The following is a 20880-nucleotide window of genomic DNA, read 5'->3' on the forward strand; positions in this document are numbered from 1 at the left end:
AGGCAGCTGTCCTGCAAAGCATCAGCGATCGGCACAATTAGGAAGTGTCGCAGGGCCAGGCATTAGTGCGCTTGTCCTCCGCAGGCCCCAATAAGCAGCAGGCAGCCGTCCACTGACCTCCAAAATTTAAAGGTACCGTTGGAGGGCTGGGATTTGAATTTAAAGGTGCTCATGAGGCGAGAACTGAGGCAGCCATTCAGAAGTGGTGCATGCCCACGCAGCAGCGCGCTTGTGCGCCACTGGCCCCAACTTGCTGGTAATCAGGCAGCTGTTCTGCGAAACACCAGCAACCGCCACAATTAGGAAGTGTCGCGGGTCCAGGCATTAGCGCACTTGTGCTCTGCAGGCCCCAACAAGCAACAGGCAGCGAATTTAAAGGTGTTGGGGAGCTCAGATGGAATTTAAAGGTGCTGGGGGTATGTAAAAGTGATGATTGATTGGGGGGGGCTGGGCTGGAATTTAAAGGTGCTGGGGATATGTAAAAGTGATGATTGATTGGGGCTGGGATAGAATTTAAAGGTGCTGGGGGTATGTAAAAGTGATGATTTTTTTTTAACTGTTTTAAGTTTTAAGTTATATTCATTGTTCTTACTTTATTTTGTAGTCTACTTGCTCTCCTCTCCTCTGCCGCCGCAAAGCGGCGGCCCGCCGGACTCCTCCCCCAATCAGGTTAGCGCATGTGCTACTTAATAGGACCCTTTGCGGCGCACGCTCCTTCGTTCGCCTTCCGAGGGCGCCACCACTCACCACCACTTCAACACTTTTTCAATGCTTAATACACCCAATTTTACGCGAGCTATTTACACACTTTTGACACTTTTTTCTCTCTTCCTATGCTCCCAAGATACACTCATTAAGAAAAACATAATCATGGCCTTGAACCATCAACACATCCCAGTACAATTAAATAATAGACCTACTATTTATAGACCCCCCAGATTAACAGCGAGTATACTTTTACCAATACCTACGCTTACCTCTCATTCTAACGACCCTTTACCAAAAACATCTATAACACTTCAAACATTCTGCACTTCTAAATCTTCCAATTTAAAATTGGGCCTAATCAACTCAAGATCCCTCAAAAACAAATATCACCTGTTAAAAGATGCTATTCAACAAAATTTACATATCCTTTGTATCACTGAAACCTGGCTCGCTGATGGCGAGGAAGCATATCTTTCTTTTTGCTGTCCCCCCAATTATGATTTTATATGGAATCACCGCCATAACCGCAAAGGCGGAGGTTTAGCCATAATTTTTCTCAAAAATTTAATTAGACCTCAAGATCAATCTATTAATAACTCCATAATCGAATATCTTCACATTAAAATTAATCTTAAACAAAAAATAGATCTTCTCCTATTATACATTCCCCCTCCAATAGACCACTCAAAACTAACACTACTTCATAATCTGCTTTACGACTTTTGTTCAACTGCTAACCACCCAATCATTATGGGAGACTTCAATATTCATTTCGATAACCTTAATAACCCATACACCTCAGATACTATAAAGCTTTTTAATGACTTAGAAATGAAAACATTGATTCATGAACCCACTCATCAAGCTCAGCACATACTTGATATGATTTTGATACCCACTTCCCAAACAATCTCTCACTCAGTTCCAAACATTCTGTTAGTTCCATGGTCAGATCATAATCTAATTTCTCTAAACCTTTATCTTACAGAATCTTTTATCCCAATTCATTTCTCTGAAATTAAAACATTCTCTTATAGAGACTTTTCCAAATTGGAAACTTCAGATATCTCACCATACTTCAGCCCTTCCATAACCATTCCAAAATTCACAACTATTGAAGAACAACTTCAACATTGGAATTCATCTCTAGAATCTATTGTAAATTCTAAATTACCACTAATCACTAAAACAGTATCCATTCGAAAATTTAAAAACCCCTGGATATTCCAAAGAATTATCTCAACTAAAAACACACCTTCGTGTTTCAGAAAGGAAGTGGCGTTCCTCAAAAACTCCTATTAATCTCCAAAAGTTCAAAGATAACGCTTCTTATTATAAAAGCAAACTTACCCAGGCAAAAAAAACTTATTACAACAACAAAATTCAAAAAGCTAAAAACACTTCGGTATTATTTAATATTTTAAAATCTATTAATCCAGAAAAAAAAATGAAAATATCTAATCCAAAATCAACCCTAACAGCACAAGAACTAGCAGACTATTTTTGCCCCAAAAATCGCCATGATTAGACAAAACTTTGCAAAAAATACAACAACTTCACCTGCATTGGAAAACACAAATTCAAATAACCTCATTCCTACTGCCAAATGCTCAAACCTCAGGACACCATCCCTAAAAGAAATTGAAGGACATCTCAAATCAATCAACTTAAAAGGCTCTCCATTAGAACTTTTACCACCATTTTACCTGAAAAAATTTTTTCATAGCTTTGGACCCTCTATACTTTCCCTTATCCAAACCAGCTTCGTTTCTGCAACTGTACCTACCTCTTGGAAAACCTCTATCATCACACCAATAATAAAAAATTCCAAAACCAGCCAAGACGACATAGCTAACTACCGCCCCATTTCTAACTTACCTTTCTTAATGAAACTTTCCGAAAAACTAGTCTTTGAACAACTTTCAGAATTCATAGAATCTTCGAACGCATTACATCCCAACCAAACTGGCTTCCGAAAACATCACAGTACGGAATACTCAATGATCGGTCTCGTAACAAATATCCACTATTATCTTGACCAGCACAAATCTGTAGCTCTCATCTCATTAGATTTAACTGCAGCATTCGATACAATTGACCACGAACTTCTACTAAATCAAATGCATTCATTAGGCATAGAAGACCAAATCCTTAATTGGTTAACTTCTTTTTTATCAAACCGTACATCTCGAGTTAAATTTAATGACGTCTATTCTGCAAACTTTTCCTCTACTTGTGGGGTACCTCAAGGATCAATACTATCGCCTCTTTTATTTAATATATTTCTATCACCTCTCATTACTATTTCACAATCACTAGGCTTTACAGCCTTCTCTTACGCAGACGACATCCAGCTCATTCACCCCCTCAATCCAGAAAAAGAGGAAGAAATAAAAAACATCAATGATAAACTAGAAGTAATAAAAAACTGGCTAAACAATAATAAACTAGCATTGAATACTCAAAAATCAAAAACTATGCTATTTACTTGGAAAGGAAACATAACTTCAAAAATTCCATTCTTACTGGATAACACTCCTCTAGAATCTGTATTTCAACTGAAAATTCTTGGGGTAATAATAGATGTAGATCTATCTTTCCACAGCCATATTAGCCAAATAGTTAAATCATGTTTCTATAGACTTCGACTTCTTCGTTCAATTTCTACCTTTTTAGACCCTAAATCAATCAACATTTTGGTTCACTCTTTAATCATCTCAAAATTAGACTACTGTAATTCCCTCTTAATAAACATAACCCAGAAAGAAAAAAGACGGCTTCAAATGATCCAAAACACAGCAATTAAATTAATTTACAAAGCAAAAAAATATGATCACGTGACCCCATTATTTATCAAATATCATTGGCTTCCCATTGCTCACCGAATCACTTTCAAAATTCTATTTCTGGTTTTCAAAACACTAATTTCCAACGAACCTTCATTTATATCAAAAATGATTATTCCATATAATTCTGCACGTACTCTAAGATCATCTTCATCGAACTTACTTTCAATCCCCTCACTGAAAATTATCGGTACCAGACGGAATGATATTTTCTCCGTAATGGCCCCTACATTGTGGAACTCCCTTCCTAATTTTATTAAAAGCGAAAAAGATCTAGTCTCTTTTAAGAAAATTTTAAAAACATATCTATTTCAAGACGCATTTGATACATGATACGATATACTCAAAATTTTTACATTTTACAATAATTATAAAATTTTACCTTACCCCTTTAATTCCTATTGTTCTTTCCCTTATATGTAATTTCTAACAAACAACAAAATTGTAACTTTCCCCTTTCCCCCTACTCATTCATGTCTGTCTAAAAATTGTCTGTCTAATGTCTGACCTATTTATATTTTATGTAATACCAACTTCTAATGGTTTTTAAATTGTACATCGCTTAGATATTGTAATAAGCGATTCATCAAATGTGATTAAACTTGAAACTTGATGATTGATTGGGGCTGGGCTGGAATTTAAAGGTGCTGGGGGGTATGTAAAAGTGATGATTCATTGATTGGGGGGGGGGGCTGGGGTGTATGTAAAAGTGATTATTAATGGAATGAGAGGGGCTGGGACGGAATTTAAAGGTTCTGGGGGGTATGCAAAAGTGATGATTGGGGGGCTGGGACGGAATTTAAAGGTGCTGGGGGGTATGCAAAAGTGATGATTGGGTGGGCTGGGACAGAATTTAAAGGTGTCAGGTATATATTAGTATACAATTTGGCTCAGAATGGATTTTTTTTTTCTTGTTTTCCTTCTCTAAATCTGGGGTGCGTCTTATGCTGAGGTGTGTCTTATGGAGCAAAAAATACGGTAGCTTTGGTTCAACCCTCCCACATGCATTTCCTATGGCAAAAGTGCCAACTGCTTTGGTGGTACCACAGAAAGGCAATATACCAAGAATCTAATAAACATAAAATTTGCTCCACTCTTGCATACTTCATGAATAATGTTTCAGCTTTCAGAAATTAAAAATTCTGATGATTCTCCATATAAAATTTGGTGCAGTTAAGTCTAGCCATTCCATGGTTACAAAGGGTGGCATACATGCACTTTCAGTATGAGCTCATAAGCCTCTATTCTGATGAATGGAAAGTAAAAATGCTTGATTTAAAAAAACAAACAAACAGAGAAAAAATGCAATGACGCAATGAAAAGTAAAGGAAGAAATATTTCCCTGTTCCCTAAAATGGCTTACATGGCTTTATGAATAGGTTTCTACTCTGACTAAATGCTTTGATGAGATTAGCTAAGAGAGCAAACTTGAGTTCTTTCATTTTCTATGCATTGATGATGTAAAGCAGGGGTGTCCAACCTTTTGGCTTCCCTGGACCGCATTGGCCAAAAAAAATTTTCTGGGGCCGCGCAAATGCTGCAGTAAGACAGAGGAGGGAGCCAGCAAGATGGTAAATACCCGGGGGCAGCAGAGGAAAACACTGCATTGTCCTCGACCAGGGCCACACAAAATACTTCACGTGGCCGCAGATTGGACACCCCTGATATAAAGCAAAAGTGACATTAATAGAATGAGCAACTCTAATTTGTGTGTATTATAGGCCTACAGAGAATCTAAATTTAATGTTTAAATTTAGAATTTTTAAAGATGGCTCCAGGAGTAATTCTGCACAATGAAGCATTTGTGTAAAATTTCCCTCCTGCATGGATGTTAAATTATCTTGGAATTTTTTATTTTTAAAAAATCTTTATTCATTTTTAAATAATTTCAATAAGTGAAGAATAATAAATAAAACATTTACACTATAGACATCACTTAAAATATTACAAGATTCTTAGAGACCAATAACCCTCCCACCCAAATTATTCTTTATCGTTCAAGAATCTATAGATTTATCATAATTCCGTAATTCACTACATATTTTAAACATAAAATTACACATTTATCCACTTAGACATATTTAAACTTATAAACAACCCTGCCCCCATCCATAATATTTGATTGTAACCTTTACATTCCTCCCACCCTCCCCCCTCCCTCCCTGGATGTGCAATTCTTCTAACAACAAATGTATAATTGTATTAAATCTACAAAAGATGTCAATGGACCCCCATATTAGATTAAAGTTTTTAAAATACCCTAATTGATCAGCTCTCATATTTATATATTTGACATAAACTTGCCCACCAGAATGCAAAATTGAGACGATCCCAGTTTTTCCAGTTACGTGTAATCAATTGTATAGCTGTACTTGTCATAATTAATAAGAGACTTCTTTTATATTTATCTAGGGGGTCTTTGATACACAAAATGGTACCACAGATTATTACTTCATAAGTTAAAGGAATCTCAGATTCTAAAATATTAGTAATATGTTCCAAAATCAATTTCCAAAACACCAGTATCTTAGGGAAAATTTAATAGGGAGTTGGTAGGGTTGGCCATTTTAATGGAAGAGACAATGAGAAAGGTACTTGGAAGGTATATGGGACGTAGGAGAAAGAGAGGTGGCTGTATAGGGCTGGAAAAGGATATGAGAAGTGATTACTTAAGTCCATAGTGGTTGTAAGAGAGAGATGCGTAAGGGAGAGGTGGCAGATGCGTTAGAGCTATAAAAGTGTGTGGGGATAAGCTAGAGGAGGGACAAAGAAAAGGGAAGAGAAAGCTTGTGCTTGGGGAATTTAGTCTCAGAGGAGAGCAAGCTGGGAAGATACCTAGCCCTGTGGGGAAAAAGAAATCGTGGGGGGTTGGAGTGAACTGGTGTATGTTCTGGGACTTTTGATATACTATTTTACAGTACTCATGAGTGAAATATGCACAAAAATAAAATTCTGCATCTCTAATTTTTAAAATGGGCACTATTTTAACACGGTATGCAGATATCTAAAGTAGTGGGCAGAATCTTTTAAATGCACTGAATTCCCAGGAATAAAAGATGTAGTATCTCAGGACAGATAGACAGTGACTGTAAAAGATCATATGAGCTAAGCTCTTCTGAACAGGGGCCATCTATTACATGTTAAATGTGCAGCACTGCATACACATTTCGGTGCTATAGAAATGATAATGGTGGTAATATGAGCTGAAGAGCTATGCATCTGTTCTTGGTTACAGCCTTCTGTCATGCTTGCATGTTTACTGTTCTCTGCTTGGTTTGATCTCTTGAAGTTTCTGCTACATCAGCACAGTCGCATCTATATATTTATATATTACAAGTTTGTTGCTTTTAATTGTAAATAAAAAGTCTTGCATTAGGTATGTTAAGAATAGATAAATGTCTACTGCATTTATTTTGATGAAAGTTTTTATCATTTTTAAAAAAGCAGCACTGGCATGTGTAATTATAGTACTGAGATCAAAATGCATTTCTGCTAGTGCACCTCAATCCTAGCATTTTGAATTTCTGCTCTCCCCATACTAAGACACTATGCATAATTGCCAGTGCATCTCAATCCTGTCATACTGAGAAATGTGCACAGAATAGAATATGATCAAATTTGTCCAGTTTATTTCCTGGTGTAGTGCCAAAGATACCAGTTGATCTGTCTTTCCTCTTATTGTCTAAAATTTGCTGTTTTATCCCATGACCTTTAGTCCTGGCTGATAAAACATCTAGCTATTCTAATACAGAGACCCATATATGCAACTCCTCATACTTGTGTGATTAAACAATTGATAAAGGATATTATTTCAAATTTAAGGGAATAAATCCTTTTTTCTTGAGTGTTAATTATGAGCATGCAAATAGGGAATATACTTTGCTCAATTAACATGAGCTGTGTTTTTTGATTTGGTCTCAGTTTCTGTTTATGGTTTGTTTGTTTTTTGTTTTAGTTCTCTTTGCAAAAATTAAAGAATATATTCAGCAATGTTATTAGGAAAATAATTTGCTGATTTGAACTGATGTTTATCCCAGGACAAGCAGGCAGCATATTCTCACATGTGGGTGACATCATCCACGGAGCCCTGGTACGGACACCACTTTATTTATAGAAAGTTTGCGATAGCCTACACTGTGCATGCGCGAATTCCTTCCTGCCCAATGTAGGTGCGCAGCTCCTCAGTTCTTAGTTTTCCGTGGAGCTAAGCAGTCTTATTTTTTTTAACGTTCAATTTTGCCTTTGCCCTCCCACTCTCATGTATATTTTATGAGTATTTTTTTTATACAGTGGTGCCTCGCATAACGGCCGCCTCGCACAGCGGACGCTGCGCACAACGAACTTTATGTCGTGATGCGTATAACGTACTTCGTTTCACACAACGAAGTCGCCCGAGCTGCATCCTTCCGGGGTTCCTGCGGGGTTGGATCGCAGCGGGGTTGGTCGAGGGTAGTCTCCTTCTCCTTACCTGCCCTGTCGCAGCACACAGCCGAACGGAAATCTTCCCGATGTCAGCGCTGACGTCGGAGGGAGGGCTTAAGCAAAGCCCTCCCTTCCTCTGACGTCAGCGCTGACATCAGGAAGACTTCCGGTCGGCTGTGTGCGGCTGCGGCAGGGCAGGTAGGAAGAAGGCAATGGCGAACGAAAGAGGGGGGAGGGGGCGGTCCGCCCCGAAGAATGTGCACAGCTGGTCAGGTCCCCCGATCGACCGACAACAGGCCCGGCCGACAAACCTCCCTGCCCTGTAGCCGCGAATCTAAATTACCTCTTACAGCAGCTTCAATAATCCAGCTGCTGTAAGAAGGTAATTTAGATTCGCGGCTACAGGACAGGGAGATTTGTCCGACCGGGCCTGTTCTGTTGTCGGTCGGGTGCAAAAGCGCCACAAAGGTGGAGGCAGGGAGGGAGGAAAGGTGGAGTGGAGAAGAAAAGACGCTTAAGGGGGGAGAAGGCCGCTGAAAGCACATGTTGGAGCAGGGGATGAGAGGGAGGGAGAGAAGGGGAAATATTGGACAAGGGCAGAAGGGATGCTAAATCATAGGGTGACAGGCAGAGAGAACAACAGGAAAAAGAGTGGAAGCAATCTTGAACCCTGAGGGTGAGGGCAGAGAGAGGTGGTGAGATGATTGATCATGGGGAGAGGGACAAAAGGGAATAGAGATGGGATAGGAAGATAGTGGAAGTAAAAGGACAGGGAGATGTATGTTTTTAGATGTATCTAAATAAAAATAATAACAAAAAATTTATCTTTTTTATGTCATCTTAGCATATTTTATGCTACAGAACAAATTATTTTTTTTTACATGTATTCCTATGGGAAAACGCGTTTCACATAACGAACGTTTCACATAACAAACTTGCTCCTGGAACCAATTAAGTTCGTTGTGTGAGGCACCACTGTACTTGTATTTCATACGTGTGTTTGGTTGTTATATTTAAAAACTAATTGAGGTTATTTTTCCTCACTGTTCTTATCTTACGGGCTTCGTCTGTCAGGGGCCTTTTCTTTTTCCTCAGCTATTGAATTCAATTTGTCTGAGGCAGTTTTTCCATCGATGTCCCTACCGTTAACTGGTTTTAAAAAGTGTTGCAGGTGCCAATGGCAAATTTCCATCACTGACCCACATAGTTGGTGCTTACAGTGCTTTGGCCCTGAACACCTTGTCAAATCCTGTGCACGATGTTCTACCCTGCAAAAACGTACAATTAAGAGTCGAAAGCTCCAACAAGAAAAGTTATTCGGCACTGGTATGGACACTGAGACTGCATCACATCAACATCGAAAGCATTGACGTCGGCGTCGGGAGATATCGCTCCATCGGGTAAGCCAGCTAAAAAGCCACCAGCTTCCCAACAGATCTTGCAGGTCACCATTACATTGAGTCCCTTGATGCTGACCAAGCGACGACTGCTCTTACATCTGGCCTCGCCTATATCGAGGTGTGCATCCTCTTCACGGTCACCCTCGCTGAGGCCAAACAAGACACCAATTGTACTGGCAAAACGCCAAATGGTACCGGTGCCCTCGTAACATGAGAAACTCGAAGCGCTTTTCCAAGTTAGTGACATGTTCAAACTTCTTGCACCGACACTGGCTCCATTGATACTGTCCCAGCCTGAGCATAAGGCCACTATGTCTGCGGTACCGATAAGGATATCTGATACCACGCCTATGTTCCACGCATAAAAGCAACATATCTCATTGACACTCTTCCTCACGGTGTTGATCCAGCTCTTCAAGACATCAGCGTTCTTCATCATCTTCTTGACGATCCATGTCCGCACAGCATCATTCATCTTCAGCTGCTTTGAAGTGTTAACACCGCTCTCCTTCCTGCTCTTCTAAGCGTAAAAGGAAATCACATCATACATCGTCATCTTCATCAGATTGACACTAGTCTTGATGCCATCGTCAATCCTGACGCACTCCTTCACCAAAGGACTTCTATGATTCGAACTTAGTCTACTGAGTCTACTACAGAGGCTTATGATGCTCTTTCTGAGAAGTCTCTTCAAAAGTATCCTATTGAACGACTGTCTTTCACAAAATCCATTTGGCAATTGGGCAAAGAACTTCCAGTCAAGTTAGAAACCGATTCTGCTCATAATACTTGGAGGCTTTGGACTATGATGAGCCTCCTAAAGAGCTACTTCATCTCCCATTACATGGTATTCTCAAAGAGACTCTTCATAAGAACTGGGAGACTCCTTTTACAATTGATGGGGCTCCCAGAAAATTGGACTCTCTACAAAATCATTTCTTCTCCTGATTTTGACAAACAGCAGCTTTAGCATCAGTTCCTGGTGGTAGAATCGACTTTGAAAAAATCTACTCCATCCAGAGTTTATGCCTCGGTATCCCCGGGATGAGAGGGGCCCACTATGGACAAGTTTGGCCGACGCCTCTACCAGAACACCATGTTGGCCAACAGAGTCCTCAACTACTATTTCTATATTTTATGCTATGTCAAGCAAGCATTTGGTTAAAAAATTGGCTTCTTTTGATAGATACATTTCCTTCAAAGCAATTACAGGATTGTCGTCACATCTTTCGCACCCTTGCCCTGGCTAGGAGGTATATGGCGAGATCGGCTTCTGATACCTTTGAGAGCCTCGGCTATATCAGTGGCAATGAGATGTCTAGCATGGCTCAGAGTTTCTGATATGGATATCAACCTCCAGGATAGAATGGCAAATGTGCCATGCTTGGGTGATGAACTATTTTGTGACTTTATTGAAAATGCCACTCAAAAGCCTACTGATCATGAAAAACATTGGAATGCCTTAGTGAAATCCAAGTCTAAGCCTTCAACTTCCAAGCCTTTTAAGTCCTATCAAAGGCATTTTTCTTCCAAACCTGCTGCTACTGCTCGACCACAGCAGAAGAAACAGAAGCAATAGTGTCCTCAAGCCTAGGCAGCAGCTCCACAGAAGCCTGCTCAGTCTTTTTGATGTGCTTTGCGAGAGCATAGCCGCTGTTCCTTTATCCCAGCCTTTCCCCGAACCCATCAGAGGATGGCTTCAACTCTATTACCCTCATTGGGAACTGATTACTACAGACCTCTGAGTTCTAAAAGTCATTTGAGAGAGATACTCTCTTCACTTTATAGACATTCCTCCGAATCATCTTCCAAGTGAGTCTTCTTCTCACTCTCAGCAGACATCCCTTCTTCAGGAGATAGAATCCCTTCTTCTTCTCAATGCCATCGAGAAGGTTCCTCCAGGTCAGAGGAACCGGTGGTTTTACTTCCAGTATTATCTTGTTCCAAAGAAGACAGTAGGTCTGTGTCCAATTTTGAACCTCAGGGGTCTCAAAGTTTCAGATGTTATCCCTGGCAATTTTATATCCCCTCTTAGATTGCAACAACTGGCTATGCTCTCTGGATTTGTAAGAAGCCTACCCTTGCATTCCAATGCATCAAGCCTCAAGGAAATTCCTCCGATTTCAAGTAGCTCATCCACCATTATCAGTACAAAGTACTACCCTTTGGCCTTGCATCCTCTCCCAGAGTATTCTCAAGGCCTTTCAAGTCTTTCCTTAACTGGCTGATCAAGGACCCTACCTCGCAAGGGGCGACAAAAGTGACTTGTATGACAATTCTCTTCCTTCAACAGTTGCGTTTCGAAATCAATTTTCCCAAATCCCAACTTCAGCCATCTCAAACTCTACAGTTCATAGGTGCTGTGCTCAACACCATTCATCTCAGGGCGTTTCTACTGTAGCAAAGACAAAACAATTTGATCCAGTTTTGCACTCAGACTTATCTACCATCAATCTCAGCCAGACAAATGATGGTGCTACTGGGTCACATGGCTTCCACATTGCATGTTACGCTGTTTGTGAGGCTTCATTTTAGGATACCTCTATTGACTCTTGCATCTCAGTGGTCTCGAGCGTTCAACCCTTTTCTCAACACATTACAATTACTCCTTCGCTTCAACAGTTGCTGCTGTGGTGGACGAACTCTTCCAGTCTGTCCAGAGAGTTGTTGTTCCATACCCCTCCTCATCAGAAAGTGTTGACCTTGGACTTGTCCACTTATGCTTGGGAGCTCATCTGGATGGTCTTCGCACGTAGGGTCACTGGTCTGCCCAGGACCTCCTTTATCATATAAATATGTTGGAACTCAGAGCGATCTACAATGCTCTCAGAGCTTTTCAACATATTGTGACAAATACCGTCCTCCTTATCCGCATGGACAATTCAGGTCGCGATGTATTACATAAACAAAGAGGCACCGGGGTCCCTCCATCTTTGTCAGGAGGCCCAGAAGATCTGGAACTGGGCCATTGCTCGAAATATATTCCTGAAAGCAATATATATTCAAGGGGAACAGAATTCTCTCACAGACAAGCTCAGCAGATTTCTTCAACCACACAAGTGGACACTCAACTCTGTAGTTCTGGGTCCCATATTTTCTCAGTGGGGGAATCTTCATATAGACTTATTTGCGTCCCCCCCCCAAACACAAACTGCCCCAGTTTTGTTCCTGGCAGTACTCTCCTCACCTCTGGAAACGGATGCTTTTCTACTAGAATGGACTCACAAGTTTCTCTTTGCTTTTCCTCCAGTTCCTCTCATTCTTAAAACGCTTGTCAAGCTCAAGCAGGAATCAGCCTCTGTGATCCTTATAGCTCCTTGGTGGCCCAGACAACCATGGTTTTTCCTTCTATTTCAACTCGGTGTGAAGGAACCTCTTCAAATTTTCCCATTTCTTCTCACGCAGAATCACGGATCACTTCTGCATCCCAATCTTGCAGCGTTGCACTTGACAGTTTGGTATCTCTCGGCCTAACATCGGCTGATATTCCTCTTTCTCAGCCTGTCAGACTAATCTTGGAAGCATCTAGGAAACCATCCACATAGCAGTGTTACCAGCAGAAATGGACACTGTTTTCCACCTGGTGTGTTCTTCATCATTTCATCATCATGAGGCTACATCCATCCAATTCAGGTCTCAAAACCATTTCACTTAGAGTTCATCTCAGTGCTATCAATGCTTTCCATGAGCCAGTCGATGGGAAACCTCTCACTGCTCATCCTCTAGTGTCCAGATTCATGAAAGGACTTTTCAATGTCAAACCACCTCCAGTAGTTTGGGATCTTAATGTGGTCCTTGGTGCTTTGATGAAGCCTTTTTTTGAACCAATGTCGGCGGCTCATCTCAAGTACCTTACTTGGAAAGTGGTCTTTCTCATCTTTCTTTCTTGTGCTCGATGAGTCAGTAAACTTCAAACATTGGTGGTGGATCCTCCTTTCACAGTGTTTCACCATCCCAAGTTTCTTCTAAAGGTCATCACTGAATTCCACCTTAATCAATCTATTGTACTTCCAGTATTTTTTCCTAAGCCTCATTCTCATCCTGGGAAACAGCTCTTAACATTGGACTGCAAAACAGCGTTGGCCTGCTATTTGCAGAAACTCAGTCTCATAGAACAACATCTCAACTTTTCATTTCTTTTGATCCTAACAAGTTTTGATGTCCAGAACGATTTGCACATGGTTGGCCTCTTGTATCTCCTTCTGTTAGGCTCAGGCTGGGCTACAACTGGTGAGTCATGTCACATCCCACAAAGTTAGAGCTATGGGCAGCTTGAGTTTCTTTTCTTCACTCCACTCCTATTGATGAAACCTGTAAAGCTACTACTTGGTCCTCAGTTCACACATTCACATCACACTACTATCTTGGAATCTTATTCCAAACGAGATGGTCACTTCAGCCAAGCAGTATTGCAAAATTTATTTTCTTATGGTCAGCTCTCCCTCCATCCCATTCTAGTAAGTTAAGGAGTCTCACATTTGAGAATATGCTGTCTGCTTGTCCTGGGATAAAGCACAGTTACTTACCATAACAGATGTTATCCAGGGACACCAGTAAGTTATTCTCACAATCCACCCACCTTCCCTGGTTGGCTTCTTAGCTTGCTTAACAAACTGAGGAGCTGCGTGCCTATGTCGTGTGGGAAGGCACTCGCGCATGCGCGATACAGGCTATCGTGAACTTTCTAAATATCTTAAAGTGGCGATACACGTTTAAAGTGTCTGCACCGAAGCTCCGTGGATGACGTCATTCACATGTGAGAATATCTGCCTACTGTCCCTAGATAAGACCTATTAACGGTAAGTAACTGTGCTATCTTTATTGTGAAATGTATTTTTTACTCATTTTGGTCAGTATTTCAATTTAACAAATGTGCATGTCTCTCCCCTTTTCCCTCTGCATGCAGGGATTCGGTTTCGTAACTTTTGAGACTAGTGCGGATGCCGACAGGGCCCGGGAGAAATTGCACAGCACGGTGGTAGAGGGTCGTAAAATTGAGGTGCATGTTAAATAATTAAAATTTCTTTCTCTCTTTCTCTCATTTTCTTTTAATTTTTCTTGCTGTCTTGCTTTCATTTTGTGTGCTTGTGTGTGTGTGTTTGTCTTTTGGGATATTTTGTTCTATTGTTTGCAGTTTAAAAATTGGACCCTTTCTTCTACAAAGAGAAAGCTTTAACTTATTTTCTTTTACTGTTTTCCCCTCTATTAAAGACTCGACTCAAGTACATTTTTGCAAAAAGATATATTTTAGCCACCCACTCATACCATGGCTAATGAAATTTTTACTAATTTTTATATTTATTAATCATTCTATCAGTTTCTAAGCATGTTATTGTCAAAACCTATCACTTAGAGAATAAACTTGATAAAAATTCCTTTGAAAATTAATCTGGTTGCCTTTTTGCTATTTCACTTGTATATCACCCATTCGCTTTGGGTGTCCAAAATTTTATAGGACTTGTAGGAAAAGTCACATTTTTTTTACATGGCTTGCAAAGTTTCCAAAATGTTATAGGACTTGTAGGAAAAGTCGCATTTTTTTTACATGGCTTGCAAAGTTTTTGCAAGCATTCAAAATTTATATTTTTTCTTTTTAGCTTTTGTAAGAAAGATTACTGAGCAAATTTAATGTAAACTGAATCTATTCTAAAACTAATAAGAAAATGTCCCTCCCCCAAAAACAAAAAAAACCTTGCTTTGCAAAAATCATTTTCAAATTTCTTTAAAGCTCATGGAATATTTAAAAGAGAAGAAAAGTTTGCACGGATTAAAAAGAAATCGTGTATTGACACAGCCTATTAAGTCATCCTAGATAAGGCCATATTTCTTCCCAGTTCTGTGGAAGTATAACTAGCTTCCAACATAAATTCTCTTTGAAATAAAATAAGTCAGCTTTTTTGAGTAAGATGTATGCATTTTTTTTTTTTTTCCCCGCCTCATTGGTTGGCAGTTTTAGTGTTTAGACCCCTTCGTTGAATCACTCTTTCCATGAGGTAATCTGTTCACTCTCGCTGGCAACAATACAGCTCAGGTGGTAAGTGAAACTCCACAGCCAAAACAAATCTGTGCCAAAAACAAAAAGGACACATATCGTTTAACTTAACTTTTTTTTTCTTTTCTTGCTGCTTTTTTTATATATATTTATTTTTTTTTCTTTTACCACTTTTAATTAGCAGTTATCTGACTTGCTTTTTTTTTGTAGTAAAATTGATAGTAACTTTATTTGATTTTTAGTTTTTGAATATCTCGTGCACATCTTACTCAGTGACTTGGCTGTTCTTAATGCACCCCATTTATTCATATGCACCTCCCTTTTCTCTCTCATCTCAAAACACATTTGTTGCTGTTCTTAATGTGCCCTATTTGGTTAATAAGCATCTCCTTTTTCTTTCTCCTCTCATAAAAACATTTTTGTTTGTTTAAGTGCTGTGATGGATTGCTATATTTTCTTACTCTGGAGCTACTGATCCCTTTTTTGGTTGGATGTTTGATTGTCCCTTCCATGTTGACTGTTTTATTTTCCTTTCTTTTATTAATTGGTTCTGTTTGTTGCTTTGTGCTGTTCAGACTTAATTCCCTAGCATTTGCTCTTTGTTAATGGCTGCTGGAGGTCAACTTCTCTATTGTTTAACTGCTCTGAATTTATTTTATTTTGATGATGTGCAATATTTGCATGATGGTTTCATCAGTTTATTTTGTGTTATTTATTGTCATAATGTACAAACAGAAAATATCAAAATAACATTAACTTTTTTTTACACAAGGAATAGAAAACAAGAGTAAATTTTCCCCCATCTCCCTAACTAGGTTTAAAAGGAAAATACTCCCAGCATTCACTGAATTTACCGTCAGTTATAACACACACCCTATTTATAATGTTGGCTTCTCTGGTTTTGTAATTTGTGATACAATTTTTTCAAACTGCTGGTAATAAGTAGCTCAGGGGAAACACAAAACCGTATGAAAGTCCAGAAAAGAGTCAAAGTAGGGTAAAAAGGAAGATTCCTCACCTGGTTATGTATTTTCAGGAACACCTTTATTTCCTATTCAGAAAACCTAACACAGATCCATGTTAGGCATAGATATGCCTTCTTTAGGGGTAAGATATAATAAAATCACTACAAAAACCAATATAAATAACACTCAGCTGGTAAGTCCCTCCTATCTGTGCCCTTCTCTTCAACTGCCAACTCCAGACTCCGTTCCATCTGCCTTGCTGTGCCATATGCTCGGAACAAGCTGCCTGAATCCCTACGGCGGGCTCTGTCTCTGGTAGTGTTCAAGGCCCAGTTTAAAGATCACCTCTTTGAGAGTGCTTTCAATTCCTTGGGTTCTGCACCTCCCTTTCAACACCTTGGGTCCTGCACCCCCCACCCTCTATGTCATGTCTTGTCTGTCCGAGTTAGATTGTAAGCTCTTCTGAGCAGGGACTGCCTATAAATGCTAAAATGTACAGTGCTGCGTATGCCTTTCAGCGTTGTATAAGTGATAAGTAGTATTATCCCAGGACAAGCAGGCAGCCTATTCTCACATATGGGTGACATCATCCACAGAGCCCTGATGCGGACAGCCTTGCAAGCAGACTTGCTTGTAGAAACATAGAAGTTTCGAATTAGCCGCACCGCCCATGGGCGAGTGTCTTCCCGCCCAGCGCAAGGCGAGTCTCCTCAGTTCTCCGCGGAGCCGTGAAGTCCTTCTTTGACACTCTGTGCTAAACTTTTCTTCTTCGTGCCTTCTCTCACCACAGTTTGTGTTACTTTTCGTCACGAATCGCTGTGTTATTTTCTTTCTTTCAGTTTTTTTTAAAAATAGACTTTACTTTTTCTTTGTTTGACTGGCGGGGCAGGCCGCTTGGCCGCAGCCTGCGGGTTTCGACTTTGCTGCGGCCATTTTCCCTCCTATGTACCGGCCAGCAACGGGCTTCAAGAAGTGTAGCCAGTGCCAGCTTGTGATTTCACTCATGGACCCACATCCGTTGGCGCCTCAAGTACCTTGTGCCTGACCATAATCCTAAGTCGTGCGAGCGCTGTGCTACTCTTCAACCTCAAGCCCTTAAACGTCATCGGATTTTAGTGGAGAAACTTTTTCAGGATGGACTCTTCTGTCACACCTTCGACCTCGAGCGCTGCCTCGGTCCCATCTTCCACCGAGGGTCCTCCTGCTTCCATGACTCTGACCTCGACCCTCATCAGACCTTCCTCGTTTGAGACGTCTCTGTCCTCGAGTAAACCTGCTATCTCTTCCCCTGAGCTTCCCTCAGGTCAGATACCTAAGCAGAAGGTACCGGTGGTGGTCCTCAAGCTTTCCAAGACTTCTAAGTCGAAGCACATCTCCACTGCCACCTTGGAACCTATAGCCGCAGCAAGTGGTCCGGTTTCAGACACGGATCCATCTTTGCTGGCTTCTCTCTAGACCATGTTAGAGCAGCAGTTTGTTCAATTACTGACCAAATTTGGTCCGACACTGTCTTCTCTAATCCAGCCTGGGCAATCAGCGGTCTCCCGCAAGGTTGAGCCTCTGCCTATGCCTCGAGCTGAACCTTTACACTCTATGCAAGGAGCAGAGTCTTTTCAAGAGTCTGGTCTGGCATCTATGCACTTTATGCAAGGAGTAAATTCTTTGCGAGTGCTTCAACAGGAATCCTCACACTTCATACAAGGAGCAGAGTCTTTGGGATTGCTTCGAGATTCCTCCATCAAGCCTGAGTTTCGATCTACTGCTTCTAGCCCTATCCATTCACCTGTAGCATTGCCTACTTCCATCTCTAGGGCAAAGTTGAGAAGTTTTTAAACTAGGAATAAGGGTAAAGCCGACAGTTGACCGAGAGAGAGAGTTGATTCGGGAACCGGTGTACCCGGAGGATACCGTGCAGGAAGATGGAGGGGAGGACTCACCAGATCGCACTCAGGACAGACTGAAAGGGACACAAGAGGAGGATACCGTGCAGGAAGATGGAGGGGAAGACTCACCAGATCACAGTCAGGACAGACCGAAAGGGACACAAGAGGGAAGGACACGCAAGAAGGGAACAAGCTGCAAACTCAAGTGTATGTACATGAATGCAAGGAGCCTTAGAAATAAGATGGGTGAATTAGAAGTTGTGGCACAAAAGGACGATGTCGACATCATCGGCATCATGGAAAAAGATAAGGAGGAATCTTGAGGTTCCTTATCATTAGAAATGCACCAGGTAGAAAATCTAGTCACAAACTTTCAGAGCTTCTTGACAAAGGGAGGGAGATCCCGTTCCCCCCCCCCCTGTTTGTTGACATAGTACATGGCGACTTGGTTGTCAGTCCGAATGAGGACTACCTGTTCGTGAAGAAGATGTTGAAAAGCTTTGAGAGCAATGAAGAGCGCTCTGAGTTTTCAACAGATTGATGTGACACTGACGATCCGTACTGGTCCAGTGGCCTTGAGTATGGAGACTACCGACATGAGCCCCCCAAGTGTAGGTCAAGGAATCTGTTGTGAGGACCTTTTGATGAGGGGGCATTTGAAACAGCAAGCCTCTGGAGAGATTGGAAGAGAGCATCCACCAGCGGAGAGACTGTCTCAACGAAGGAGTGACTGTAATGTGTCGAGAGTGGGTCGCAAGCCTGCGTCCACTGAGATGCCAGGGTCCACTGAGGAATTCTAAGGTGAAGTCTAGCAAAAGGAGTCACGTGTACTGTGGAGGCCATGTGACCTAGGAATACCATCATGTGTCTCGCTGACATTGAAGAGCGGGAAGACACTGCATGACAGAGTTGAAGAAAAGCCTGCAGACTTTGTTGCGGAAGGAATGCTCTCAGTTGGATAGTGTCCAAAACAGCTCCGATGAACTGTAGATTCTGAGAGGGCTGAAGCTGGGATTTGGGGAAATTGATTTTAAAAACCAAGCTTTGTAGGAACCACGTAGTCCATTGAGTCGCTAGAATAACCCCCTGAGATGTTGAATCCTTGATGAGCCAGTCGTCTAGATAGGGGATCACCTGAAGACTATGATTCCTTAGATCTGCTGCTACCACCACCAGGCACTTGGTGAACTCTGGGAGATGAAGCCAGGCCAAAGGGTAGAACTCTGTATTGGTAATGCAGATTCCCCACCCGAAATCTGAGATATTGACGGGAGGCTGGATGAATGGGAATATGAGTATAAGCCTCCTTGAGATTCAGAGAGCATAACCAGTCCTTCTGATCTAGAAGGGGGTAAAGGGATGCCAGGGACAACATGCAAAATTTTTCTTTGACTAAAAATTTGTTGAGAGCCCTGAGATCCAGAATGGGTCGCAGATCGCCCGTCTTCTTCGGAAATAGGAAGAAACGGGAGTAAAACCACCTGTTCTGTTTTTCCAAAGGAACTGGTTCGATGGCACGGAGACGAAGCAGAGCTTGAACTTCCTGAAGAAGAAGGGCGGTCTGGGATGGACTGGAAGGATACTCTCTTGGAAGAAGCTCTGGAGGAGCCTGAATGAAATAAAGAGAGTATCCTTCCCTGATTATTGACAGCACCCAGAGGTCGGATGTAATGGTATCCCATCAGTGATAAAAATGATGGAGATGACCTCCTATGGGGGGAAGAGAGGACAGAGACAGAACGATGGAGGTTATGCTCTGTTTTAAACAGTCAAAAAGGCTGCTCAGCCTTAGGTGCAGCAGAAGGTTGAGGTTTCTGTTGCTTCTGTTACTGTTTCTTTGGAGGAGCTCAATAGTAAGAAGCCTCTGGAAAATTGGAGGAGGGTGTAAAGGTTTCACAGGAGCTGGCTTAGGCTTTGGTCTGACAATGGAAGCAAAAAGATTTTTCATGTTCAGACAATTTCTTAGTGGCTGCCTTGATGGATTCATCAAAGAGGTCTGCACAAGGGATGTTAGCCAGGCGGTCCTGAAGATTAGGGTCCATGTCAATGGTGCAAAGCCAGGCCAAGCGGCGCATTACTACAGAGAAAGCAATGGCCCTGGCTGACAATTCAAAGGCATCATAAGAGGACTAAAGAAGATACAATCTGAGTTGTGACAGAGTAGCAATAACTTCTTGGAATTCAAAGTGTATCCAGGAAATTGAGAAATTTGGGAAGGAGATCAATGAGGAACTTGAGATAAATAACAAAGTTAAAATTATAATTAAGGACTTTGGAGGACATCATAGCATTTTAATAAAGACAACGTTCAAATTTGTCCATAGATTTCCCCTCTCTTCCAGTTGGAACAGTAGCATAGACTCTGGAAGGATGGGATCTCTTCAAGGAGGACTCCACAAGAAGGGATTGGTGAGACAACTGTGAATTCTCAAATCCTTTACAATGCAGAGTTCTATACATGGAGTCCAATTTGCCTGAACAGCAGGAGTGGTATAAGGGGTCTCCAGGCAACCTGTGAAAGTCTGAGACAAAAGCTTGTGAGGAGGAAACTTAAGTGACTCTGCAGGAGGTTGAGGAAGATGCATGACTTCGAGATACTCCTTAGAGTACTTAGAACCAGCATCTAATTGAAGTTCTAGGTCATCAGCCATCTGACGAAGAAAA

At 41.2% G+C, this 20880-nt stretch overlaps 1 protein-coding gene across 13 annotated transcripts in view; it reads left to right on the top strand.

Moving 5' to 3' along the window:
- RBFOX2 (RNA binding fox-1 homolog 2) overlaps positions 1 to 20880 on the top strand; it is an 839083-nt gene that overhangs the window by 544740 nt on the left and 273463 nt on the right. For all 13 annotated transcript variants that reach the window (XR_004538493.1, XM_033935143.1, XM_033935145.1 and 10 more), the window contains one exon: positions 14283 to 14375. Coding sequence is in view for 12 of the 13 variants with exons in the window: in XM_033935143.1 (XP_033791034.1) it covers positions 14283 to 14375 (93 nt within the window). In the remaining variant the exon portion in view is untranslated. The remainder of the gene's footprint in view (positions 1 to 14282; positions 14376 to 20880) is intronic.

Source organism: Geotrypetes seraphini, chromosome 2 (assembly GCF_902459505.1).
Source record: "Geotrypetes seraphini chromosome 2, aGeoSer1.1, whole genome shotgun sequence".
Taxonomy (NCBI): domain Eukaryota; kingdom Metazoa; phylum Chordata; class Amphibia; order Gymnophiona; family Dermophiidae; genus Geotrypetes; species Geotrypetes seraphini.